This window comes from Drosophila subpulchrella, chromosome 2L (assembly GCF_014743375.2).
Source record: "Drosophila subpulchrella strain 33 F10 #4 breed RU33 chromosome 2L, RU_Dsub_v1.1 Primary Assembly, whole genome shotgun sequence".
Taxonomy (NCBI): Eukaryota; Metazoa; Arthropoda; class Insecta; order Diptera; family Drosophilidae; genus Drosophila; species Drosophila subpulchrella.
The window spans coordinates 4619702-4647383 of NC_050610.1; the positions used below are offsets into that span (position 1 = coordinate 4619702).

General features: G+C 39.5%; 3 protein-coding genes across 3 annotated transcripts in view; 1 reads left to right on the forward strand and 2 right to left on the reverse strand.

Annotated features, from left to right (window-relative positions):
* The first annotated feature begins 69 nt into the window (after positions 1-69).
* The window catches only part of LOC119546895 (nitric oxide synthase), a 40110-nt gene continuing 12497 nt past the window's right edge, over positions 70-27682 (forward strand). The window contains exons 1-12 of the mRNA XM_037853518.1: positions 70-168; positions 235-291; positions 7334-8131; positions 8916-9030; positions 14778-14914; positions 15163-15325; positions 17266-17357; positions 18058-18199; positions 18908-19047; positions 24463-24637; positions 25950-26131; positions 27111-27320. Coding sequence (XP_037709446.1) covers positions 7503-8131; positions 8916-9030; positions 14778-14914; positions 15163-15325; positions 17266-17357; positions 18058-18199; positions 18908-19047; positions 24463-24637; positions 25950-26131; positions 27111-27320 — 1985 coding nt within the window. The 5' untranslated portion in view covers positions 70-168; positions 235-291; positions 7334-7502. The remainder of the gene's footprint in view (positions 169-234; positions 292-7333; positions 8132-8915; positions 9031-14777; positions 14915-15162; positions 15326-17265; positions 17358-18057; positions 18200-18907; positions 19048-24462; positions 24638-25949; positions 26132-27110; positions 27321-27682) is intronic.
* On the reverse strand, positions 19714-21013 carry LOC119546898 (lysosomal aspartic protease). The gene has a single exon (XM_037853520.1). It carries the CDS (start codon positions 20979-20981, stop codon positions 19740-19742), a length of 1242 nt encoding a protein of 413 aa, XP_037709448.1. The 5' UTR covers positions 20982-21013; the 3' UTR covers positions 19714-19739.
* On the reverse strand, positions 21120-22559 carry LOC119546896 (lysosomal aspartic protease). The gene has a single exon (XM_037853519.1). The coding sequence runs from the start codon at positions 22521-22523 to the stop codon at positions 21255-21257; it is 1269 nt and encodes a 422-aa protein (XP_037709447.1). The 5' UTR covers positions 22524-22559; the 3' UTR covers positions 21120-21254.

A 27682-nucleotide genomic window follows, 5' to 3' on the forward strand; every position in this document is an offset into this window, starting at 1 on the left:
ATGCTGGCGGAGATTCTGCCGCTATTTAAGGATGCTGCGTTGCGGCCTTAGCTTCAGTCAACGCGCGGCGTTCGAGTTCTTTGGATCGCGCTTAAAACTTAAATTGAAAGGACCAAACTGAGATAATCAAAAGAAACTACAAAATCAAAAGAGTCCTAAAACCCTTTTGTGAGTGAAGTGGTTTAACGAAAATATAGATGAAAATATTGTTTCTTTATTGTTAATTTTATTAAGGTGTGTGAAAAATTACGCTTCATAGTTAGTCTATTCCATAAAAGGAGTTTTTCAGAGGTAAACGATAAATATAAACTGAATATTTAAGAGATATTCATTAATATCGTTCATAACATCCTTAAATTCATGTAATATAATGCATAGTCAAAAAAGTATAATACAGCAATTAAAAAGAAAAAAAGTTTTTTGTTTAGAACGTAGTTTTATAGTGATGGTTAAAGATCCCATTTTATTCTCCGAAATTACTTTTTAATAAATTAAAGGAAACAAATTTCTCGTTTTTGATAATAGCTTGTCCGTTAAAAAATTAAGATTTGTGTTACACTTGTAATATTTTTTTATTAAAGTTTTACAAACTTGTCACCAACATTTTGGATAAATCTGACTGCAAATAAGACGAATTTTAGAATAAATTTTTTTAAAAATTTAGTGGTGGTTTTTAATAAAACATTTTGCATATGGCTTTGGGATAAAGCGTATATCATATTTACTATAACCAGGAATTTTCTTAAACAAACTTAAGCTACCCATTTCTTCTTTAGTGTGAGTGAGTTAGAGAACTTTACCTTAACTCGATTTTATTTGATCATTATCCATATTCTATCAACTATTCAAAGAAAATTAACAGATTTAACGTCGTAAAAATTTAAAATTGTTTTTAAATATAATAAATAAGCTAGAATGTTTAAATAAATCACAGTCCGGGTTTTTCATTAAAATAACTTAAATATATAATTTATTCTGTTCCCATAATTAACAAATCCTTAGGACTTATCCAATCACAGACTTTAATTAGTAAAAGTACGGTTAATGTCTAACGATTTGTTTTTTCACGACAGTTTTTTAAAAGTCAATTTTTAAAAATTCATAAGCAGGAAGTGGTTGATATCTATTTAAGTACGATAGTGAAATTCAAATGGAGTAAAATCCTACAGCCTTTAACGCAAACCATTTTTTTTTTCATTTTCAAAAGTTGCGTATAATGACAAGCTGATGAATTTAACTAAAATACCACGGAAATGTGAAAATTATTTATTTATATCAGAAGAATGGATCGCAAATGACAATAATAGGATATGAAAATTATTTTTTTTTTTAATTTTGGTCTTACTGTTTTTTTATTGTTATTTAACTGAGAAACTCTTCTCTCTTAAACTCTTCACAAAATATGCGAAAAAAACTAAAATTCTTGATCAAGAATTTATAAACTAGTTACAAGTTACTTTTAAAAATATAATATTGCAATTTTCATACGACGCGAAAAAAAACAAAGTATTAAAAACTGTCGGTAAAGAACTTAATGATACGTCTACATAGTTAACAGACTTGGCTTTTAAAAAAATCCTGGCAGTGCTTTAACACTTATTAATAGAAACAGTTTGGAAGTTTTTGGCACAATTTTTTAGGCAATATCATCTCAAGAGGAAATTAAGGGACATTAAATAGTAATTTTTGACGTGACATCACTTGTAAGGTTTTAAGCGTTTTTTACATTACCTCACACTCCTCTAGACAAATCGGCTAATTTTCATAATCGTGAGACAATGAATCTTGGTGATTTATTAGAAATGTCACCGAATCACTTTTAAATGAACACAATGTCAACGAAGAATTGATTTACTGAGTGCTGGACCACAATAATCAGTCAACCTAGGCAGGAATCTACTCTAATTCAAGCACTCATTTGATTAATGTCATTAACACTTCAAAATGAAACAAACTTGCAATTAAATAAATCATTTGGAAGTGGCAAAAAGGAAAATCAAAATGGAAAATAATTAGTGAAAATTAATCTTTAATAAATACCCTCAAAGGCCGAAAGACTTAAGACTGAATTCAGAAACTTGATACCCCAATAAGTAATTAAGGCTGTCAGAGATAGGAAAATTAACTCTTTAGCGTGTAATATACAAATTACGTTCATAACGAAATTTCCAACATAAATTGAAAAACAATTAGCAGTAAAAAATAACATCAAATTGAGTGCCAAGCAAACTTTTTAGGGGAGGCAAAAGGCCAACTTCCTGCGAAGCTGTCGCAGCTGCCGATGTCAAACGGTTGACAAGTCCCGTCTTTCCTGTCCCATCCATGCGCCGCCAGTTTTCCCCATTTCATTATTAAGAAAATTATAATGTGGCTGATGTTCGGCGGGCCATTGTATAATGCATAGTTGCATAGGCTCTTCCATTGAAAGTCAGCGATACGAATAATTCCTAAAGAACTACACAATGCGTACTAAAACTATTTTAGCTAATGCTGACCTTTTGTGAAGTACATTTCGTTCTAAATGATTGAAAAGAGTATGCTAATTTCTAAGCATCAGAAAAAAATATTACAAACTGAAACATCTATACTAAGATAATATAATTTAATTCTCAGCGACTGTACTCCTTCACATGCCTAATGCATAACTAAGTCAATGTTCAAACAACCTTTAAAATAAACCTCCATTCCTCATACCTCGCAGAAATGAATCCCATTAAAATACACATATTTTGCCGTGTTCGGCATGTTTTCAAATAACAATAAATAAATATTCAATATTGACTATCAAAATGCGAACCGCAGCTGAGGCTGACATTACAAAGGACGACAGGAGTATAAATTTTGCAACATTATGTGTGAATATTTCATCCACTTGCACACTTGCTTAAGGATGTGGGCGCACTTGGATCCGTGCCGTGGCAATCCTTTTCAAAGGCATAAAATCCCTCACATGGCTATCCCTTTCATATGTTAATCCAAAGCCTGTTAGTCAGCATTTGGGGGAATAAAACTTGTTTACCTTTTCTCGAGCGAACCAAGGGATGGCCAAAGGATTTTCTTCACTTTGCGGGATTCTTCAAAAATGATGTGTTATTTACAGAAGGGCCTTTCATTCTTAATATGAATTTCATATCATAAGTGTAACACGGTATCTGGAGCTCAGCTGACTTGGGGATATTTTGCATTAGCATAAAATAAATTTTGACCAATGAGTTATTTTGGTAACGGATCAATTTAAAAGAGCTCAGCGGAAAGTCGAAAGTATAAGCCAAATCGAATCCAGAAATTGGTGGTAACATAAAAGGTTAGCAATGTCGAAGCCTATTTAATGTGTTTATAAAAACGACTACTTGTTTAAAAAAACATTTAAGGTGAATTCTTTTATAAGACGATAAAGGAGTTTGTTATTCTTTATGCGTCGAAAACGTCGTTGCCATCTATAAAATGTGTTGTTTTTATAAAACTAGACGAAATTCGAGTAAAGCTAATTACCCTTGGAGGTAATTAGCATTTTAAATAGTAGTCCTATTTGGAATAGCGCCATTGTTATACAAATTTAGCCAACTTAAATGGCAATTACCGTAAAACACTGCAATTATTGCCCTCACGTTCGCATTATTATCTCCCAAGATCCTTCCAAATCCAGCTCCATTCTGGTCATGATTCGCACTTGACCACAAGTCTAGGCCTTGGCTGAAACCTCCTTAGCACCTGTGTGGGTGGGAAACCACATTCACATTGTACTGTCCTTGCTGTGCCGCCCACTTAAATGGTTTTTCCTAACAGATTTGCTGGTTTTCAGTTTCCTTTTTTGTGTTTTTTACTGTTTTGCATTGTGCTTGGGAGCACTTGGTTTCGTTTTTTCGCTGCTTGCCTTTGTCCCCAATTGTACGATTTCCTTTGGTTTTCATTTTTTCACGCGGCTGTGTTGTCATTTGAGATAATACGAAAAGTATTCAGCGCCCGTCGTTGTTACGGTTTGCTTTTGATTTTGTTCAAGGGTTTATTTTAAAGCAATTGATTGGATTTAAGCGATTCGAAAAAGTGCTGGAGGAGTTGAAGTGTTGGGGGAGTAGGAAAGCTTAGATTTTCCTCTTGCTGACGGGCAAATCTGATTGAATTGAGCCTCAACCAAAGTATCTTTTGAATAAAGTGTTCTTCGAGGAATTCGGTGTTGTGAACTTTTTTGATTTTCCTTTTTTTATAAAGTAACAATAATGAAAATATTTTATTTTTCTTAATAAAGAAAATCTAAAATTAACAAAATTATTAAGATATGAAACGTTTTTGCATATTCTTTTTAAAACTTCACATATTCATTTAGCTTAAAAATGTTTAGTTCATTAGTATTTTTAAATTTAAGAAAACGATATTACAAATTCTTTGATTTGTATATTGTTAACTAGTTGATCTGTTTTAATAGCTAGTGTACAAATATACGATTGGCAAAATAAAGTAGAATATCTTCTAATAAAAGTGCAACACTGCGTATGAGTAATACCAAACACCTGCCTCGTTAAAACATTTATTTTATTTAGTAACCAGTTACAAGACACACAATTTAGAGACGTCGTTTTTCTCTAATGAAAATTGCCAAATGAAGCCTTACCTGCTACTCCATCACTCATTATAAACTTTTCACTTTCCTGATTGTGGCGTTACAGAATTTAAATTCCACTCAGCTCATTAGATTTCAAATCAACAGAGGCTGACAAACAACAAATCGCCGCAACTTCTTTTAACTCGAGGCGCTGTATCAAATACTCCAGAGATTTTCCAGCAGTTTTATCTGCCTCTGGGCTGATTAAGCAGGGAACGAGGAAAAACAAGCGGAAATGAAAAGCAGTCTCCGGTTTTCCCTGGCAATGGAGAACATTTGTAGCAATTAAAAGCATCTTTATGGCAATTTGCTGCTGCAAACCACAAAACCAGAAGCCTCCGCGTTTCGCTTCATAATAAATTTTCTTAATCAAAAAGTGACGAAGTCCTTGCCGCTCTATGAAAATTCAATTAGTTTACCTTTAATTTGGTGGGTGAACCGTGAACACGGCTATTTATACACCTCGCTAAACGAGGTGAGGTGGCATCTGATTAGAGTTGGAAAAGTTGCAGACAACATCTGCTGAGCCCTGTCGCTTTTGCCTCGCCAGTCGGCTTTGAGAAGGGTTTAATCATTCATTCTTCAGCCAATTTTCACGCTGTTTTTCTGCACCAGATGCTGTTTCCTTTTTCTTTCTTCGGAAAAGAAAACCATCTCGTTCATTTGTTAGGCGGCAGTTGGCCTCTAACCGCTCAAAAAATGTGCAAATTTTCAAGATGACGGAACAATTAGGCCAGCAATCATCTTGTAATGAAAGCTTCCGCCAAAATGAAAATTTAACAAGAATTGTTTAATTTAATTTGACTGCAGCAAAGTGGTAAAAGTATTTAAAATTTGTATAAAATCATATAAAACAAACGATTTAAAACTGTTTGTAAAAAAATCTCTTGTACTTGCCTTGATTTTTAAAATATTTCTTAAAGTCAAATTTAAAGCTTTTAATATTTTAACTATATTTAATTCAATAACTAATCAAAAAACATCTTTAAAAACAGTTTAACAAGAAAAGTTTTGTTTGTTTAAATCTCTAACCTTAAATTACAAATCATAGCAATTATAAATTTAAAGCACAGAACGTTTGGGGACTCTTTAAAAATCAGGTATTACACTTTTCAAAATTAATATTAGATAATCCCTGTGGGAATTATCTATTCCTGCACGGGTAATGGACAGGTGCTTTTGTTTTTTAGTTCCCAAACAAAATCCGAAACTCATGAACCACTGCCATCGATTGAGCTCGATTGTGGCTGCATTTGACATAGGAGCATGCCCTCCACTGACCTGGAGAACCCATCCCATTCGAGTTCAATGAGCACCCACGCACATTAAAATTCGAAATCAAATGCCGAATCATTCGCTTTGATGGGACGCCCACACTCCGTCACACAGAATGTCCAATGAAATGCTATCGCTTTCTAATTACTCGTTCATTGTTTGTTTGCTCTTGTTTTTGCTGTTTGTTCAATGGCGGCTTTGGAAAATTGCTTAGGCAAATCAAAATAATGACCGCAAATTTCGGTTTATTTTGTTTCATTGGTGTTATTTTCCATGGCGGTGTGTACATATGTGCTTTCATTCTCTTTTCCTTTGCCTAATCAATCAATCAATTAGCTGCCCGGCCGGCTTTGAGTGCATAAGTCTATTTTTGTAGCTAAAAGCCAGCCTTTGTGCCTTTATTGTTTTCCTTTCTGTTGCTCTCAGGCATTTTGAGTGGAAATGAAGCAGCAGCAAAGCTGCACAGCAAGATGATGTCTGATGATATTCGATGGCAGGGCCTTAAGCCAATGGTAATGCTCAGCCAATAAAACAGAACATGAGAAGAACTATGGAGAAAATAATGTTAACAACAAATATTTAGGTATTTTCTATAGATGGAAGCATTAAGAAATAACTGTGTACCCAGAAATGTTTATGGAAATGCTAGTAATCGTAGAGACATTATTTAAAATACTACACTAAAATGTTAATATTTTCATAGATTTGGACAAGGCTTTCAATTTACAAAATATTTAGCTATTTTATAAATTGACTTTCAGGTATTAATAAAAAAACAAGAAAGGAAGCTAACTTCGGCACGCCAAAGTTTCTATATATACTATATAACAGAGTCTTCCGGTTATTAGAAAACTAAAAACTAATTACAAAAATCTGAAGAGAATGTTCCATTTTAATTTACTACGGTCTATTCATTATTTTGACATCAGTTATCTGATCGTTCTTATGGCAGCTATATTATAAAGTCGGCCGATTTGATTTCAATTTCATTCGAAATTCTAAAATATTGAAAGAATGGTCGGACCCGGCTCGTTCCGACTTATATATATACTACCTGCAATAGAAATAAGGCTTTTGGAAAGGTTTCATCTTGGTAGCTTAAAAACTAAGAGACTAGTTTGCGTAGAAACGGACAGACGGACATGGCTAGATCGACTCGTTATACCCTCTACATGGACATACAAATTATTTTTAACATCCCAGTAAGCAAAGGTTAATATAGGCTTATCCTTTTTGTTTGTCAGTTCGAACTCCGTTGAAATGCCATTTATATGTACTACAAAAAAATTAAATAAATAATAACTAATTTTTTTTGCATATTACCTTGCACAATAAACTCCAATAAGTTTGTAAATTTTCACGATTAAAGCACTCATTTTACCTTTATATTTTAAGTTCCTTTATCTGTTTCTACCATCCCAAGTAATACAACTTTCTTAAAAACTTTTCAATCCTCAGTGAACCAATTGAGTGTGGCCCGAAAAAGAGAACCGCAGAAAGTTTTCAACAGAATTTAATCAAAAACTTGGAGGGTAAATTGTCCAAGTGGTTCACCTGTTGGCTGCATTTTAAATCAACGAGGCAAGCAATCAGCGGAGAGGACAAGAGCTACAAGTCCCAGGTCAAGATGTCGCAGCACTTCACATCGATATTTGAGAACCTGCGTTTCGTGACCATCAAGCGTTCGACAAATGCGCAGCAGCAACAGCAACAGCAGCAGCAGCAACAACTGCAACAGCAGCAACTGCAGCAGCAGCAACTGCAACAGCAGCAATTGCAACAGCAACAGAAGGCCACATGTGTCGCACAGCAACAAAATAGCAGACAAATCAAAGCTCAAACAGCGCCCACGGTGAATGGCAATGGGCTCTTGAGCGGCAATCCAGAAGGCGGTGGCGACTTCTCGCCGAGCCATGAAGTGGACCATCCCGGCGGAGCAGCAGGAGCAGGAGCAGGAGGATTACCACCCGGGGCAGGGGCCGCCGCCTCTTCAAGTGGCACGCCATTGAGGCACCCCAAACGCGCCAGCATCTCCACAGCATCGCCCCCGATCCGCGAACGGCGTGGCACCAACACTAGCATCGTGGTCGAGCTGGACGCAAGTGGCAGTGGCGGTGGGAGTGGCCAGGGGGCCGGAGGTCCTGCCTCGGGCAGCGGCACCGCCTCGGGAAAAAGTTCGCGGGAACTCTCACCTTCGCCCAAAAACCAACAGCAGCCCAGAAAAATGTCACAGGATTATCGGTCGCGTGCCGGCAGGTAAGCATTGCATTTATCACGGATATGGGGGAAACGAGTGCTAGCACGACTGATAAATTGTTGGTGGAGCCAAAGGATAACGGCAGGACTTGGCAGAGGTAGTTGTGCTTAGGAAATAGACAAGTTTTTTAGATGGCAAATAGCATTTGCCGAGAGGAAATTCAGTTTGTAACATAGCCACACTATTTTTTTCCATTCAAGAGCAGTTGTTTAAATTGGATTTGGGCTTGGGTATTTTAAAGATTGTAAGTAGAAGCTTTTAAAAATAGATTCAATATATATATTATACTAAAACTGTGGAATACTCCTTTGGAATAGGAATATTAAATTTTACTCTTTGACCTTAATGCACTATGTTAAGTTCAGAAAAGTGGCCTTAAATCTTAGTTAGATTAATATGGCATTTTATCTTATAGTTAGAAACTTTATAATAATTATATAAAAATTATATTTATTGAAATATTATATTTCCATGTTAATACTCAGTTGAATCCAATAGTTTAATTTTCAGTTATTTATATAATGTTAGGACATAACTTAATCTTAAAAAAGGTCTCAAAGTACTGCCTGAGAGGGCCAGGAATCCATTAGATATTACAGTTCTTAGTTAAATATTTAATTGCTTCAAAATCTGTATAAAAATATATATAATTTCCCCAACGGCTAGACAAATCGAGCGCGTAATGTGCGAAGCTTAGGCTCCGAGGGCCCCGATTCGCTGGCTTAGCAGTTAGTTGCCCACAATTTCCACCCACTTTAGCACTATCATCTATCTAAATTGCAGCTTCATGCACCTGGACGACGAGGGACGCAGTTTGCTGATGCGCAAGCCGATGAGACTAAAGAACATCGAGGGCAGGCCGGAGGTCTACGACACGCTGCACTGCAAGGGTCGCGAGGTGAGTCACGTTCGTGGGATAGAAATGGGGATGGGATGGGTATGGGAGTGGGGAGTCTTGGCCATAATTAGCCACTGCACGTGGCCAAGAGAGGCTACTGGGCCATGCACGAGCGAGTGTGCCATAAAAGGGCAGTAAAACAATTCCCAGGCCCTGCTCTCCGCACTAAGTGCACAAAGTTTTAGCCAGGAACGGAATGCGTAAAAAGTGAGTCCTGGGAAGAGCGCAAGAAACATTGCATACTTGCAGGAGTTATTTAATACTCATGACGCTGTTAGCCTTCCATGTAATTGTTTGTGTGACTGCCTGTTCCTTTTTGGTTGTTTTTTGCTCCTGATCCTGTTTCTGCGACTGTGTGTGTGCATCATGCATGCCTTGTTTGTTTGCTCGTCTGCAATTGGAGCGTTTTACAGCAGTTTTGTTATGCAAAAGTTAGGCGAGTGCGTGCGAAAGCTGGCTGGCGGATTAAATAAAGGACCCGGCAGCTCTCTTTTTTCTCCGCCCGCAAAACTTTTCCCATCGTAATAAAGTGGCCTGAAGTTGGCTCATTTTTCTACGCTTTTTTTGCTTTGTGGGTGTAAAATTATATACTATTTTTTTGGCTAATGTGGTGATTGGGAGTACTTTTTTTTTGGAAAATGTTGAGCTATTAGGGGCGACAAAATTTAGTTGGAAAAGTTTTTTGTTCTCCTAGTTTCAAATAATTAATGATAGAGCAAGCTGTATCTTTATTTTAGAAAAATATATCCTCATAAAAGAATGGAGAACGATGTTGTCGACGACTATTAGATATCCGCTTCTCATCTAAAGCGAGTGCGAGGGAGATGGAGATATGCATGCAGCAAATCGCATGTTTGCACCTAGCGCCTATTCCTTCATTTGCTTATAACTTTTAAAGGAATGGTCCGATTTGAACCCTTTTTGGGCATGTATAAGAGTATTGATAATCGGATCCAAATCCCTTTTCCACTTTTACGTGGCACTCCGATAAAACAAACTTGCGCTACGCGGGAATCCGAAGAATATACATGCCTAGTCATAACATTCCATTCCTCATAGTTTCCGAGATCTCAGCGTTCGTACGGACAGTCAGACAGGCGGACATGGCTAGATCGACTCGGCTAGTAATCCTGATAAAGGATATATATATGATTTTTAGGGTCGGAAACGCTTCTTAAAACTTGTTACATACTTTCCAACGAATCTAATATACCCTTTTACTCTACGAGTAACGGGTAATTGTTAATACTTTGTTATTAAAATGTATATACCACTTTTAATACTTTCTCAATTGTTCAAAAGGAACTTGATAGCTTTGCTCTTAAATCTTGTATTATCTGTCAGAACTCAAAATTCGCTATGCTCATTAGCAAATGTCTTTGGATGCCTGCCAGCGGGTATGCCACCACAATCTGCATAATTTAATTTGCACACCTACTTCTCAGTTGGCCAAAAGTGATTCAGCAGTTGGTTCGAACCTCATTAAGCCGACTGAGGAGTGGCAAGAGCAAAGTGCAAATTGCATAAGCGAAGTGGCAAGTTGGCGGTGTCAGAAGTCGCCTTAAAGTTGGGACACCTAACCCCAATTAACCCTGCACCCCCAAAAGTCCAGAGTGGCTTGTTGCAGTTAGATGGCAGCTCGGTTTTTCAGCTCCGGAGTGGGAACTACAGCCACACTTTCTATGCTAATTAAGTCAGCATCAACGCCAACAACGGAAATGGCGCTGCGAATCCTTTTTCACAATCAAATTTCATTTCCCGCTCGCCGCCCCCGTTTTAATGTGCGCAAAATTATGCAATGCAAGAATTTATATGTGCCAGTGTGCCATTTTGTTTAAGCACTCCAACAACATGCAAATTGCTCCCAACGACTCGCTTTCCGACTCCCAGGTAATTATAACGAAGCTTTGCTTAAACGATGGACGGGCAATTTAAGTTGCAACCATTAAGTTTACATGGGGGTATTAAGCACTCGGGATTTAGTGACTTGAGCATGTGGAAAGGGTCTTCACTCCTTTAGAGTTAATAAAACTTTACTACCGCAAAGTTGTGGATTAAACTCCTACGTGGATTAATCCGAATTCCTTGGAGTTGGCTTCTCCTCATGGGGAAAACAAGACCGTGAGTTGACTTTAAGTAACTTTATTATTTACCCAGCAATGTTTATATCATGCACTTGACTACCGAAACTGCAAACAAATATTTCCCTTGAATTTTTCATTACCACAGCCAGCATTTTCATTTAATTTGTGTGCCAGTTGCCCTGCAATTGCAATTTCGTTGCCAAAAGGTGAGGCGAAAGTGGCGAAGCGAACTTAACTGCCACAGAATGCAGTTAATATTTGAATTCCTTCTTGGCTGCGCCTCTGCTGCGGAAGAAAACAGGCGTCTTGGGAAACTTATGCCAAATGGCTGCCCGGAAATTCAATTGGCTGGAAAATGTTTTTAAGGACGCTTTGGCAAAAGCACTTGTCATGTTCATGTCGCCTCTAACTTTTTTATTGGTGTCATTTTGGCTAACTTTTCTGTTGACATTTTATTTTAAAGCTTCAATGGCTATAAATAAATAGTTTTCAAAACGTTTCATTTGAAAAATATTTTGGAATTTAAAATCAATATGCAGATTATTCAATTCGGAGTGTAAATTATTGGGAATATATATACTAACACATTTTAAAAATAAGACCTTTTACACTTTTTAAAATATACATTCATTATTGGCTTGAATGCAAGTGGATGTATATGTTACTCCGTTCTTAAAGAACTATTAAAGGCTCTAGATTATAAATGCAATGTAATGTAAATTGCTTAAATTAATTTATTTGAAGGATATCAAAAATACATATATTTCAAATATTTAAAAATAAAAGAGGTAAGCCAACTCCAATTTGTAGACTCTTAGTGTGATGTTTATTGTTGAAATGTGTTTACATACTGCGCAAACCCTATTCAACGGGGTTAACATTCAGATTAAAATTCCGCAGTCAACTAAAAGCCCGCCCCTCTTATACATAATTTTAAAAATAAGCTTTTGACTTAAATTTGATTTCTTTTATAACCTTTTATAGCAATCCCACCAAGGGCATCTTCAGTTCGTTGTTGTCTCAAAAAACAGATCCCAAGGCGATACCGGCAGCTCTTTTTTCACTTTCCTCGGCAGAAGGGCATAATTCCGCTGCAAGCACTAGGAGTAAAAGAAAAAAGAGCAAATTTTCCGGGGAAAGGGGAAGTGCATTCGCTGGAGGGGATGCCACCCAACGCCCAATGGAGTTGGGCGGCACGTGGCTCGAGGAAAACCAAACTTACACGCCAAACTTTAAGCTCCTCGCCTTGTATGTGTGTGTGTGAGTAGGCGGGAAATGCCCGCCCGTTTCCTTCGTATTTATTTCGGCAGCTGCAACAATTTCCGGTTCCGCTGCGAGTGCCCCACCCCCTGCTGTTTATATTTACATAAAACAATTTTGGACAACTTTGAGTGCTAACCAGTCCCGCGCTGGCAATTATTTGCATTCCTACCCCGGCAGCAAAAAATTCATTTGCTCCGCTGCAAATGAAAACGAAAAGAAAAATCCTTCTGAGCTTCTCGCCCGCAGAAAATAATAATTTTGCCACTAAGCCAAACGCATGCCGCGTCTGATTCCGGCTTATTAGAATAATAACTCCTCCCTGTTGCTAACTAACGTATTTTCATCATGTGTCGCTCGTGTTTGGGCTGATTTTGTTTTTGTTTTCGGTTCCTTGGCTCGGCTGCTGTTTGCATTGTGCATAAATTTGTCTTGCGCAGCTGAGTGAAAATTGGCAAAGTTTATGCGGGCGGAGACCAGGGAAAAGCGGGAGGAACTGCATTTTTGCCATGTGCATACAAAGCAAAGTATGTGGTTTGGCTTTAAGTTCCAACTGCACTTTATTGTGGCTGAGGTGGAGGCGGTCGAAAGGGGAGGCAGTGTTCTTAAATTAATGTGACTTTCCGGAAATCTCAGCTCAACATTGAAGTGGGTCCTACTGGGTTCTAGTGGGTGCGTTCAAAAAAATAATCCTTTGACTCCCCCTCGGCCTGCTGGCAAATGTGATACTTTGACTGGTATTGCGTTTCCGACTTTTATTGCCCTTAGCTTTTACTAGCATTACCACTTTTATTACCTCAACGACTGGCTACAGGTTTTGGTGTTGGAAAGGTGTTTGATTTTAGCAAGGAACTCTGATTTGTAGCTTATTGCATGTTTTAGTTAGAGACTTGTGGCATAACCAGCAATAAGTTTTGTAACTTTTTTTAATATTGCCATTAAAGTATACGGATTAAATATTATAAATTGTTGACGTTTCAAGAAAAGAATGGATTACTTTTCCATTGAAAAAGAACTGATTACTTTTCCTTCGAAAATAAATTGATTACTTTTCCATCGAAAAAGAATTGATTACTTTTCCATCGAAAAAGAACTTATTATTTTTTTTAACAAAGAAAGAATTAACTACTTTTCTTTTGCATTAAAAAACAAAAACAAGGAATATTAATTACTTAGGCTTATTAATTTTTATCGCAGAAATAATGTTCCTCCTTGTATACATACAAAATGCTGGGTATCAGCGCACATCCCAAGCTGTAAGAGATAGAGCACCCATATTCTTACTCAACATTCCAAAGAAGGCCTAGGTCCCCCCAGTGGCTCCAAACAGCTCCAAAAAAGATTGATGGGGCAAAATAAATACTTGTTACAAATAAAATATCAATCACAAGTAAAGAATGCCACAGAGGTAATATAAATCAAGTCACATCAATTTTTTTATAACTAATCGCACATTATATGAAAGCCTTCATTTGGAATTGACTTTCTAACAAGGAAACTAGATACTTAGACCCTTAACCCGCTTAGTTTATCCGTGACGATCCCACAATTTAATAGCCTTATTCACTAGTTTTTTTTAACAGATAATTTCTCCTGTTAACGTTCTTACCCACTTATTATGCTCATAAAGGGAGCTTCAACGAGCTGCTCTCAAGGCGGCACACACTGCGTATGAGTGACTTAATTGTAGCAAGCATCGTGGCATGAAATTTTTTAGTTAGACACTTGCGACACTTGAGCAGTTTTTATGCCACACTTTGCAAAGCCAATTCGAGAGCTCAACTGCCTGGAAAAACAAACTAATTATGACCGCGGGTGTCTTGGGCGGATTGTGGCGTTTGGAGGAGCAATAGACAGTCGGGAGTCGGGGCGTTGAGTAAATTAAACCGTCGGGAAAATAAACCGAGAGGATAGGTAAGGAAAACACTCTGCAGGCAAGAATCCGAGGTGAGCTGAGGCAGAGCAAATGAAAATTACAACGGCACGCATCATAAAAAGCAAGAAACGGGGCTTAAGTCGAGGAAAAGCGCGCACAGGAAAAGCCGGAGGGGTTGGGCGGCATCCGCAATTGACAGTGAAATGCTTTTTAAACGTTTTCCCTGAATCCAAGGAAAAGTCACTTCGCGAAGGACCTTTGCTCTCGCTCAGTTTTTTTATCAATTTAATTTTTGTAGCATTGTTGCGCTCTATCTGTCCCTCATCTGTCACCAGTTCCCGACTTATTTTCGCTTTCTCTAACTGCCATTCATTCTCGTTCGTCGCTGTAAGGCAATGGCCAATAAAAATTTAATTGCCAAAATGAGCAATTACATTTCTTTAATTAAAGCTGTCTAAACATGGGGACAAACTGTTTTCATCCCGGCTTGATGACTTATTTGTGTTCGTCTCGTCTGGTTCTTTCAGATACTTTCCTGCTCGAAGGCCACCTGTACGAGCAGCATTATGAACATAGGCAACGCGGCAGTGGAGGCCCGAAAATCAGATATAATTATGGAACACGCCAAGGACTTTCTGGAGCAGTATTTCACCTCGATAAAGCGGTGAGCTTTAGTAAAATAAAATATAATGCTAAATCGTATTTTACCGTACATAAATTTATTTCTTGAACTAAATTTAATAACTCTTTTCTATGAGACTTATAAAATATCATAAAAACTATTATTTATTATATGGTTAAACCAGCCTATCACTTATTTTAATATTTCAAATTCAAGAGTATTTATTCTCGAGTTCCCAGTTTTCCAATTCGAGTATTCGTGACTTATCTTATCTCCCACCTCGTACGCAGTACATCATCTACCGCCCACGAAACACGGTGGAAACAGGTGCGCCAAAGCATTGAGACCAGTGGACATTATCAGCTAACCGAAACCGAGCTAATTTATGGAGCCAAATTGGCCTGGCGCAATTCTTCACGTTGCATTGGACGCATACAATGGTCAAAGTTGCAGGTGGGTGATAACGAAATTGAGTTATGTGACAAATACATTTGCCGAAAAATAATAGGATTTCCAATTTAATCCGAAAAGTGTCTTTAAGCTTTGCTTACCAATCCACCGCACCCCGTAATTTACCAGGATTTCAATGATTCATGACCTCTGCTTTGCATACAAACCCTGAAATCAACTTTCATCATCCACAAAATATGATAGCGATTCATCAAGGCATATTAGGCTTAAATGTGTGCAATTCAAAAAATTATATGGGTGTTATAAACGCTGGAGTTGTCAGCCGAATTCGTCGGAGCACAAATCACAGACAAATATATGCGCCTTTGTCTGGGCCACATTATTCTAGATTTATGCGTGTTTCGAGCAAATGACAAATTTCGAAGACGAGTCAGAAAGGGAATAGGCAAAAACAAAGCTAGAATTTGAAATGCAAATCCTCGTAAATTTTAATTTAGCCGAAAAAGAAATTTCGCCCAAGGCGGAGATTTATTCACATGCACCCGAATATACACCCGAATATACAAATTATAATGATCAGTAGTTGGCATAGCAAAATGGCTGCCTTTGCCTCTGTGTGTGTGCCTAGTAATGTGTGAACTGATTTGCATTTCCACCCGAATGACTTCCGTGTGTTTGAGCTGCAAACTCGAGAAGGCAAATCTGATTTCCAAAGACAAGTAGTGAAAGACACCTTCAATATATGCCATGACAAATAAATTATATATCAAATACATGTTTGCAAGTGACTGCTGTTTTCATTTCCTTGAAATATGAAGACAACCCTGCCTTCGTAGCACATCAGCAATTAAATTACCTACTGTTAAAGAAAATATATTTAGCTATGATTATTATAGAGAATGTTAATTAGTACAATAATTTTAAAACAATGTAACTACATAAAAAGGCATAAAGTTTAAAATAATTAAAATTGTGACAAGCTCTAATAAACATTTAATTTTTCTGGTTTATATAATTTATGGAAACAAATTCACTTGTTTGTCGCTGACATGCGGTTTTCCTTTAAATATTTTCCGACCTTGTTTTCATAATATAAATCACTACAAACATTAAGCTCTGACTTTTCATTAAATTAAAAAAAAGTTTTCCAAAGTTATCCAATACCACTCAGACACGATAAAAAAGCGGAAAACTTTCGCTTTAAATTAAGTGAAGTATGTGTGGCATAAGCACTTAAAAAGGGTTCAGTTCGGACCGCTTTACAAACTTAATTAGGAAACTCGTTTTACACTGGTACGCCCCTGCAAAAAAACATAACCAAAGCCAACACAGCAGAAAATCGAATGAAAAGGGGTTTCCTTGGCCTGAAATGAATTTCAGCTTCGAGTGGCTTAAACATAGAAATCCCATAAAGCCAACTCTAAGGACTTTACTCTGGCCTAGACCCAAAAGAGGGTAACCACAGAAACAGGTGTGAAAAAAAACAATTGTGAGGGCCCAGATAACATAGGCGAAAATGTGGGAGAGCGTGTGACAGTTAAACAGAAATATTGCAAAAAATTCATTGAAGCGAAATAATTGAAAAAGGGTTTCGGTGTACGAACAAGTTGTGGACAACTCTCTTATACGACGACCCCATGCCAGAAACAAAACAAATATAGAAGTTACACAGAAATTTATGTCACATTTATCATCCGCCCCGTTGGACGACGCAACAAAAACTGTTGAACAGCTTGGGGCCGGGCACCTAAAACTCATGAAAAAACAATTGTTTACACTTTTAGTTTTGTGTCTGCAAATTGTGTTGATTTTTTTCTAGTCGCTGCAAGCGTTTGAATATTTTAGGTAATTTTAGCTCAACGGGAATTGCGCGTTTTCCCCCGCTGGCATGAATTTTGTACATGTGCATGTGCTCATAAAGTGAAAAGTGATTCGTTCTTGACAAGCTGATATTTCTATAATTTATATGCTACATTTTGCAGGTCTTTGACTGTCGGTATGTGACAACTACGAGTGGCATGTTTGAGGCAATTTGCAACCACATCAAATATGCAACAAATAAAGGCAACCTGAGGTAATTGAATATGTCTGTTAAGTGTTGGAGATGATTAAGTATTTAGACAATGTTTTCCTAGAAAACGAATAATATAAACAAGACTTATGAAAGAAAAATAAATTGATATTTCCAAAGCCAAGTAAAATAAATTCTACGAATAAGTGGCACATTATGTAGGTCCTTTATTATTTTGTTTGACCAAATAACACACTCTTTTGTAAATGCAATTTGGTATTTTCGTGTGAAGCTTAATTGACAGCTTATGGTAATTAGAACGACCAGAATATTTTCGGTCCCGGGTAATCGTTTTAAGCTTCGAAATGGAAGCTGTACATAATTTTTAATATTTCCCTATGCTCTTTGCCACACAAAATTTCAAATTTCCAATAATCTACTCGCTACGTGGCAGGCGTCAGTGGAATGTTTGCGGAAAGTGATTGCCAAATTATGTTTTTGCCCTGCTAATTGGCTAAATTGAGAGTGGAGGGCCTGGCTGCCAATTTGATTCTATGAATATTTCAAGCGCCATCCTTTTCGACTCCCAGTTTGATTGGGTTGGTGTTGCACTTTTGACTTTGTACGCACATTAGGGCGTAAAACGCTTATGGCGGTTGCCAAAAGTTTCATTGAACTTTGTCGAACTCTAACGTTTTGTGTACACAAATTGTTTTGGGTTTGGCTTGCTAAATAAATTGATTTTATATTTTCATCACCGCAGATCGGCAATTACGATATTTCCCCAACGCACAGATGCCAAGCATGATTATCGCATTTGGAACAGCCAATTAATATCTTATGCTGGCTATAAGCAGGCGGACGGGAAAATCATTGGCGATCCCATGAACGTTGAGTTTACCGAGGTGAGTAATTGGAGAACCAGAAATTCTTGTAAAATATTGACTATATATACAAATATTTTATAATAACACTTGCTTATTCATCTTGACTTTTCATTGCCTGTTTATTTGAACAAAAAATTACAGAATATTTACACCCCGATCAAAACTGCCCTTATTTATTCACGTGGTTCTGCGTAATCCAGCTATCCATTTGCATATAATACATGCATAAATATATGCTTTTTTCCTCAGCCATCACAATATTTACACGCATCAATTGGTCGTGCCTTTAAATCAGTATTTCCCGCCCTTTGACCCGTCCGATTCCGTACTGCCCACCCATGTGGCGACCTTTTGTCGAACCAACAAGTTGGAAAGCCCCAGAGCCCACAACAACGGCCAGTCCGCTCTATAACTCGTTGTAATAAATCTCTTTTTAAATACGCAAAAACCGAACAAACAACAAAGCTGTCAATAAATACGAGCACAAATACGGTAGCAGATGTTGCCGGGGAGTGGGTGGAACACGTGGTGTGGGTTCGTCAGTTCGGCGGAGTTCCCACCACCCCGCAATGATGTATTTGCATATAAAACCGAGGCCCCAAAGTATCCCCATTTATTTTAACACATGTCACTTTTATATCCACCACTGGCTGCCTGCTGGCCTTATGCTGATTTTCGATTCCGATTCACATTTGTTTGATGTCCAATCCCATCTCTATCCATCAGGTCTGCACCAAGCTGGGCTGGAAGAGCAAGGGCAGCGAGTGGGACATATTGCCACTGGTGGTCTCGGCCAATGGTCACGATCCGGACTACTTTGATTACCCGCCCGAATTGATATTGGAAGTGCCGCTGACCCATCCCAAGTGAGTAGACAGTCTTCTTTATGGGAGCTATAACTCTAGATGTTGTACTCCACATGGTCTTTATCCATGTTTTTGTAGCATAACTAGCAATGAGCAAACATTGTTGTTGTCTTCTCAAAGTTTTCTTATCAGTAACAGTACGTGATACTCGTATACCAGAGCCCAATGAAAAGCACTCTTTAACATTTATGATGGAAAAATTGCCGATCCATCTTTATGGGAGGTATGACACTAGATTTTATACTATTCGGTGGTATTTATCTGAGTTTTTATAACAGAACTAGCAAAAGGCATACATTGTATGGTCTACTTAAAACGTTTTGTTCAGTTGTAGTTCGAAATGTTCCAACACTTTTATTACCAACAACCAACCAACCAAGTTCCTCTGACCAAACCGAAGGGTGATATTCTTGAACATTTTATACTTTGGGTGATATTAATCCAATAAAAAACAAAGTTTTTATAACAGAACTAAGATGAATACTTTTGATCTAATGTTCTAAGTCTATAAGTACCAATAACTCAATGATATGCGGTGATATGATCATACGAGTATTCATAACTCATACAGTACTGATCAGTAAGGGTATGCAATAACTCAATATAATTTGAAAAGAGGAAACTTTGGCAAAAATATAGATTTTATGATATGCTTTTATTTCTTGTACTATTTGAACTTCGAAAACCGTCGGCTAATAGTCTGCCACTCTGGCAAAGCCAATCTGGTTGTTGCCCTTGTCGAATACCGTGTAGAACTTGCCAATGAAGACATCACCCAGAATCCAGAAGGAGATGTCGGACATGTAGGTGAAGGCGGACATGCAGTAGGTCACACCGTTCTGGGTCACCTTGATGATGTAATCCTTGGGTGCCAGGGTGAAGACAGTGCCGCCAATGTTGAGGTTGACATTGGGCAGGGAAGCGATCCGAGCGCACCTTACGAACGCCTCACCACCGCCATTATCCGAGGCGCCCAACTGGCGGTTGATCCTTGTGTAGGCCGTCTGGGGAACCACGATTAGGGAGGTTCCGGTATCGGCAATGGCCTGGCATCCGTTACAGAGCACAACACCATTGGTCTTGATCGTATTGACCTTGAACTGCCAGTAGGCCGGAACCGAAACGGGGACGTAGGTGAGGCTGCCCTTGTAGAGGCTCGAATCGATGCCACCCAGGATGAGTTCTCCACCGCGGGCTGCTGTGCCATCTCGCTTGAGGTAGAACGAGGCGACGGGCTGGTCGAGCAGGCCCTGGGAAATCATGTTGTCGAACGGCGGAGTCACTCCGTCCACGGAGATCGAGGCGAAGGCCATTCCAAGGATGCCCGCAAATGGAGCATCCACGAAGGTGGTTCCCGGCTCATAGAGTGCTTCGCCGAAAGTCTGACCCTGAATGGTAATGCCCGCAACGGTAACCGTATCGGTGGAAAGGGTTCCCGACAGACTACCAGATCCGTATTGGATGGCAAAAGACTGACCATTCTCCACGTAGGTGCTGGAAGCCGCCGAGTTGTACTTGTTGTGCTTCTGGCAGGCCTTATTTGATTTCGGGCACTTGGAACTGGGCACCCACAGGTTGGACGATCCCGTGTCGAAGAGGATGTTGAACTTCTGTCCTGGAGTTCCGATTGAGATTACTCCATAGTACTCAGCATTGAGGGAGTTTTGCAGGTTCTCGGTGGCGCCCGATGAGCTAGAACTGGAGGTGGAAGTCTCCTCCAAAAAGGAGTACTTGCCGGCCAGCAAGGTCTTCTCCGCCTTCACATTGCCGTGGGTCTTGGTGAAGTTCTTGTTCGCATGCAGCTGCACGCGATTCAACTTGGCTTCGGAATAGCCGATACCGATCAGCAAAAATAAAACTATCAACTGCCTCATGTCTGCGTCTGAAATGCGACTATGACTAGTTTTCAAGTGGCAACGGAATTTAAATAACATCGGCGGCCAAACGCTCCCATATTTTATGCTCTATCCAGTCCAAATACAGCACCAAAACTTTCCCATTTCTGGAAGCCGTTGACGTCCATAAGTTCAATTGCCCCACTTAAGCAGGCAGAAGAAAAAAACCAACTCTAGTTTCTGTGATAAAAGATTCAAATATTTGATTTTCTCTATAGAGACATCGTAAATATTATTCAGCTGTTTTGTCACGAGCTATTTGACCAAAAACACACGCAGGTGGGCCTAAATTGGAATTAAATTATGAGACCGTTAGGTAAAGAATCTGGAGTAGTCGTCATCATCAACAAGGTAGTCAGCAGCATAGCTAGTGGGTTCTCTACCGTAGAAAGAGGGTTCCCTACCATAGCTGTTCTTCCTTAGTCTAGCAAATCCTATTCTCTCATTGCCCACATCGAACACCGTGTAGACCTTTCCCAATAAAATATCTCCAAGAATCCATAACAAAGTTCCCTGTAAGTAGGTAAAACCAGATAGGCACAGAGTTTGATTATTGGTGTCCTGCACCTTGTAGATGTAATCCTTTGGGGTCAGGGTGTAGGTAGTGCTACCGATGTTCAGATGGACATTGGGCAGGTTGCAGAGATTACTGCAGTTCACGAAGGCCTCTCCCTCCCCGGAATCAGTGACGTTCAGTAGTCTGTTTATCGCATTGTAAGCCCGAAGGGGAACCACGATGAAGGAGGTACCAGTATCGGCTATGGCCTGGCATCCGTCACAGAGCAGGGTGTCCTGGATCTTCACCGAGTTGGCCGTAAACTGCCAATAGGCGGGCATCGAGACGGGAACGTAGTTTATGAAGCCCTTGTAGATACTTCGATCGACTCCTCCCCAGATGACCTCCCCACCAAAGTCCGATGTTCCTTCGCGTCTGAGGTAGACGGAGAATACGGAATGTTTAACCAATCCCTGCTGGATAATGTTGTCAAAAGGCGTGTTAATACCACCGGAGAGAGGTGCCAATGCCATTCCAATAACGCCGTCAAAAGTAGTATTCACGAAAGTCCTTCCCGGCTCTGTGATGGCCTCGGAAAAAGTCTGATTCCGGATCACCAAACCGTCTATATCTACCGTGTCTGTGGAGAGGAATCCGGACAGACTGCCTGTGCCGTACTGAAGGGAAAAGCCCCTTCCATCAGCCACGTGGGAACTGGAGGCACTCGAGTTGTACTTATTGTGCTCCTGACAGGCTTCGTTGCTCGTCGGGCACCTTGCACTTGGCACCCACATGTCGGCGGATCCAGTGTCGAACAGCAGATTGAAACACTGGGGTGGAGTTCCGATGCAAACAGCAATGGTGTATTCCCGGTTGAACCCGTTGGCCACAACCTGAGTGGTTTGTGGGGACTGCCTGTCCGTCAAAAAATACTTGGCCGTCAGCACGATCTTCTCGGTCTTAAAATTCGCATGGGTCCTGTTTTGGTTGGTATGCCGAATTATTGTAGACCTCCTGAGTTGTCCCACTGAAAGGCCAATGGCCATCAGGATTATAAGACTACTAATGTGGAAGCCCTGTCTCATGTCTGCAGTCTAAACTCAAAATGTGACCCAATGTAGAGTCGGATAGAACCTTAAATACTCAATAAATCCGGGATTAATTGATTTGGTTATATCATACTTATGGTGTTCGAAACTTGACGGAAGTTATATGATTTTTATACCCGTTACTCGTAGAGTAAAAGGGTATACTAGATTCGTCGGAAAGTATGTAACAGGCAGAAGGAAGCGTTTCCGACCCCATAAAGTATATATATTCTTGATCAGGATCACTAGCCGAGTCGATCTAGCCATGTCCGTCTGTCCGTCTGTCCGTCTGTCTGTCCGGATGAACGCTGAGATCTTGGAAACTATGAGAGCTAGGCTATTGAGATTTGGCGTGCAGATTCCTGAGCTTCTTACGCAGCGCAAGTTTGTTTCAGTAGAGTGCCACGCCCACTTTTACGCCCACAAACCGGCCAAAACTGTGGCTCCTACAGTTTTGATGCTAGAATAAAATTTTTAGCTGAAATGTATTGTTCTCATCAATACCTATCGATTGACTTAAAAAAAAGTTTGCCACGCCCACTTTATCGCCCACATACCGCCCCCAAACTTCAAAAAATCGTAAATATGAACGTGGATATCTCGGAAACTATCAAAGATATAGAATCAGGATTTCAGATTTAGATTTCGTAGCTTTGTACGCAGCGCAATTTTGATACGCGAATATGCCACGCCCACTCCAACGCCCACAAACCGCCCAAGCCTGTGGCGCCCACAATTTTCATGCTAGATACAAAATTTTAACTGAACTGTATCGGTCTCGTCAATACCTATCGATTGACCAAAAAAAAAATTTGCCACGCCCACCCTAACGCCCATAACGCTTAAATCTGTCTACCGCCGGTAGGTGGCGCATTTCAGTCTTGCTTTGCTGCTTGCTTATTTCCATTTCCCTTTGGTCCCTTTAGCTGAGTAACGGGTATCTGATAGTCGAGGCACTCGACTATAGCGTTCTTTCTTGTTTTAAGTTTATAACTTCCGTTACGCCACAAAAGTATTAAAACCAAAAAGATTAATGCAGCTCGCTAGACCTACTTTACGTGACAACGTGACTCTTGAATCTGTTGCTTTTGTTTGCTTATATACTGTATTCAGTTAAAACTAAATACATACAGTTTTTATCATAAAACTACATTTCCAACATTGTGTTATATTTGAGGGGTAACAGCCTTAGAATTTATTAAAAACATGGAAGTTTAATATATAGAAGCTTAATTTGGCAGAAGTTAATATACCCTTGCTGCTATATGATTTTCTTTTGTTATGTTTATAATTTTGTATAAATATTAAGTCCTTAGAAAATAATTTGTCTCGAGTTAACTTGGTAATTTAAATTGTTTCCGCTTACTTTTTAAAAATTCTTCTGAATTATTTATAAAATATAATTTGTTATTTTGTAATCTTAATAAATTGCTTCACTTTTGAGTATGAGGAAATATGATAAAAAGCAACAAAATTTATATTTCTCTATACATTTTCCGTTCATTCCGAGTTAGATACAATATACAAGATAGTTGTCTCAACTAATGATGGTGATTAATATTGTATTTACTTTAAAGAATCAAAAAAGAATTGGGGATAAATTTGGTCCTAAAGGAAATTAGGTTAACCTAACGAAAATATTTATAAAAGAAAGTAAATTTTGTATATCATAGAAATTTAACTACAATTCGAATAACTGCTTTTGGTTTTGAGAACCCCACATTAAATAATTTTAACCGAAATAGCTAGCTTTCCAATGCGTTAAGCATCGAAACAATGTCGAGCTTATGTCCGCCGTACATCAGCTGGCCGGGAGATGGCTTGTATGACCAAGGGATTTGCATTCACAATCGCGTCCTGCGGCCTGTGGACCCACAATATCAACCGAACTGGCCAAATAAAAGCACCCACTATCCGTTTTTACACCCCCTTGCAGATTCGAATGGTTCTCGGAACTGGGACTGCGATGGTACGCCCTGCCCGCCGTCTCCAGCATGCTCTTCGACGTGGGCGGGATCCAGTTTACGGCCACCACATTCAGCGGTTGGTACATGTCGACGGAGATTGGCAGCCGGAATTTATGCGACACAAATCGCCGCAATATGTTGGAGGTAAGTTGGAGAAAAAGGACGTATGTATATAGTAATTTCAGTATTGATATCCGACTCCCCCCCACCAACCCTCCTGACATTGTCCTTGCCCGCTGTCCTTGATGTCTTTGTCGCTGTATCGCGATGTGGCGCTTATTTCATTATAAGGCCGCATAATGTGCAGACCGAAGGAGGAAGGACCGGGGACTCCCGCCTTTATCATTCCCGGTGTCCTCGCATAAAGCGCTTTTTTCTGGCCCAGCATTCTTTCCACCCAACAGCAATGTGCCCATGGGTGGTGGGTGAAAACTGGTTAACAGCACTTAAGTACGACGGCTCTTTAAGACTTGAAAAACGTCGCCATGGGAAATTGTTACGGGCCGTAATTTACAGTACTCTCATGCGAGATACACTTGATTATTACTTGCAACTAAATGCATTAGCACTGCAGTTAAAATTCGATCGATCTCCCAGCCTAATTAGTTTTCAGCAGCACGAAAATGCCATTAGCACTTCTCTGGAAATCGGGCTAAATTTTATGACAGCAAAATACATCTATTGCAGTTTTACATTTATACGTAATCAAATGTGTGGGTAGGACATGTTCAAAATAGTGGAAATGTGGATTCTCATGGAATTTCCGTTTGGTAATTAATATATAGCTAAAGAGGAACAATGGCTTATGATATGTGTACTTAATAAACAGGAAGTTTGAAATGTATCAGATGAAATTCATCAGAAAATTATATTTTTTGCTTAGTGATTAAATAGTAATAAACGTTGGCTTTGTTATATTAACTTTATTATATTCTGTTGGTCTACAAATACACCTTAAGAAATTTTAAACCATATCAATGTTAAAATATATAGTCCCTGAATATTTTTATTGAGAAATCTACTCCCATACCGTGGTTTAAATTCTAATTATTAAGGCATTTTATTTTGAGTGCATCTGTAGCTTGTACGGTTGCAATGCAACCAGTTTCCATTAAATTTGTGGTATTTGTCATCATCAAAGTCATTTATTTGCAAGAGTCAGCCACAGTTTTGCCTCCTCCCATGACATTCGATGGCCTGTGGCTAAATCCATAATTGACATACGGTGTGGCTTCCAAGTGGTGAGTGAAAAGTGGCACGGCAGAGGCTTTGGGCCACTTGTTGGGCCTGGCTCAGAGCGACCACCGCAGTTGTTGGTAATTATTAAATTCTGGCCACAAAACCGAAGAGTGTAATCGAAAATCGACAACGTTATTCGATTAGAAACATTGCCCCGCAACCACGCTCATCCATTACCGATTAGGCACTAACCAAATTGATTTTTAACTCACCGCAGACGGTGGCGCTGAAAATGAATCTGGATACCAGGACACCCACGTCCCTGTGGAAGGACAAGGCCGTCGTGGAGATGAACATCGCCGTGCTGCACTCGTACCAGAGTCGCAACGTGACCATCGTGGATCACCACACGGCCAGCGAGAGCTTCATGAAGCACTTCGAGAACGAGTCCAAACTGAGGTGAGGCCCAGATCGGCGATTATAGCCGGTTTGTTTGTTTATGGCCGGGTTGGGTTTGCATTTATGGCAGATCCCAGCCGCATGTTTATGGCTTAACGTGTTTTATTTGACTGCCCCCTCGGCGGGGGAAAAGCGTGCGGAAAACTCTCTGCAGGTGCGAAAGTAAATTTATTGTTTCCAATTTGCTGTCGCCAGCGTTTATGTAAAGTGCACGCGAGACACATAAATGCCGCACAATATGTCAAACTTTTTCCACCTCCCAGGGAAAACGAGAAAGTTTCTTTTGTCGTGGGAGTCTAAAATAAATATGTCGTTTTTCGTATTTTATTTGCGAACTGGTTACCACAGCTTATTACTCTGTGTGGGTTAAAGGGGTTAAATTAACCGGAATTATATTCCGATGTCTATTTATGACATGATTCCAGGAACAATGTTCTCTAATTTAATTGTAAGTTAGTATTTAAATAAGTTTGTTACACAATAGGTACCATTGTATTGTATTATTTTGTCCAATTATAACTAACATGAAACAAGTGCCAGTTTTATTAGGTTCCACCCAATTATTTCTGGCAAAATAAGCTGCAAATATTTGTGCTGAAAGTCACAAACCTAAACCAATTGTGGTCAATTTACTGTAGAGCACAAGGGCCAACCAACTGTGTTTAAGAGAATGCCTTTAACCTTAACCTACTTTTCAAAGGGCCTTAAATTGGGTATTTTAAAATCCCCAAGCCGCCTTAAAACGCCACCTTCTGGAACACTAAATCAAAACCCTAAGCCACGTGTCTATTTTTACGGCCACATCAGGTTGGATGGCCACAATTAAGTCAGTTAATGGTAATCTGCCATTTGGGGCACCAAAAATACATTGGCCATATTTCAACTGATGGGCGGAATTGAGTCCAAAGGATTCCGCCACCCACTCGTCAATTATAGAAAATTACTTACCGCCTCTGTTTTTGTTTCTGTTTCTGTGCAGGAACGGCTGTCCCGCTGATTGGATTTGGATCGTGCCGCCTCTGTCGGGCTCCATCACGCCGGTGTTCCACCAGGAGATGGCCCTGTACTACCTGAAGCCCTCGTTCGAGTACCAGGATCCCGCCTGGCGCACCCACGTCTGGAAGAAGGGCCGTGGCGAGAGCAAGGGCAAGAAGCCAAGACGTAAATTCAATTTTAAACAAATCGCTAGGTAAGTACTTACAGCACCGCTTACCGTTAACGTGGCGACCTTTGGTGTGTGTGTGTGGGGGTCCTGACGTTCCTCGTCCTTACCGTCTGCTTGATGATGATGTTGATACTCGCATCCTTGCCCGTGTAATTGTGCTCGGTCGTTTTGCGAGCGTGTCACACGACAGCATCAGCAGGGATTAGCTTTTAAGTAGATTACATGGATTGTGGTTTATTGCCCGGGGTTCCGCCGCTGCTCCTCCATCTGCTCCACAGTTATCAAGTCGCCCGGAAAATTTGGTACATTGCATCATCTCTGTTGTCCTCGTTATTGTTATTTTAAATGTTATTTCCCGGGAAACTCCTGCGCTACCTGCTATCTGA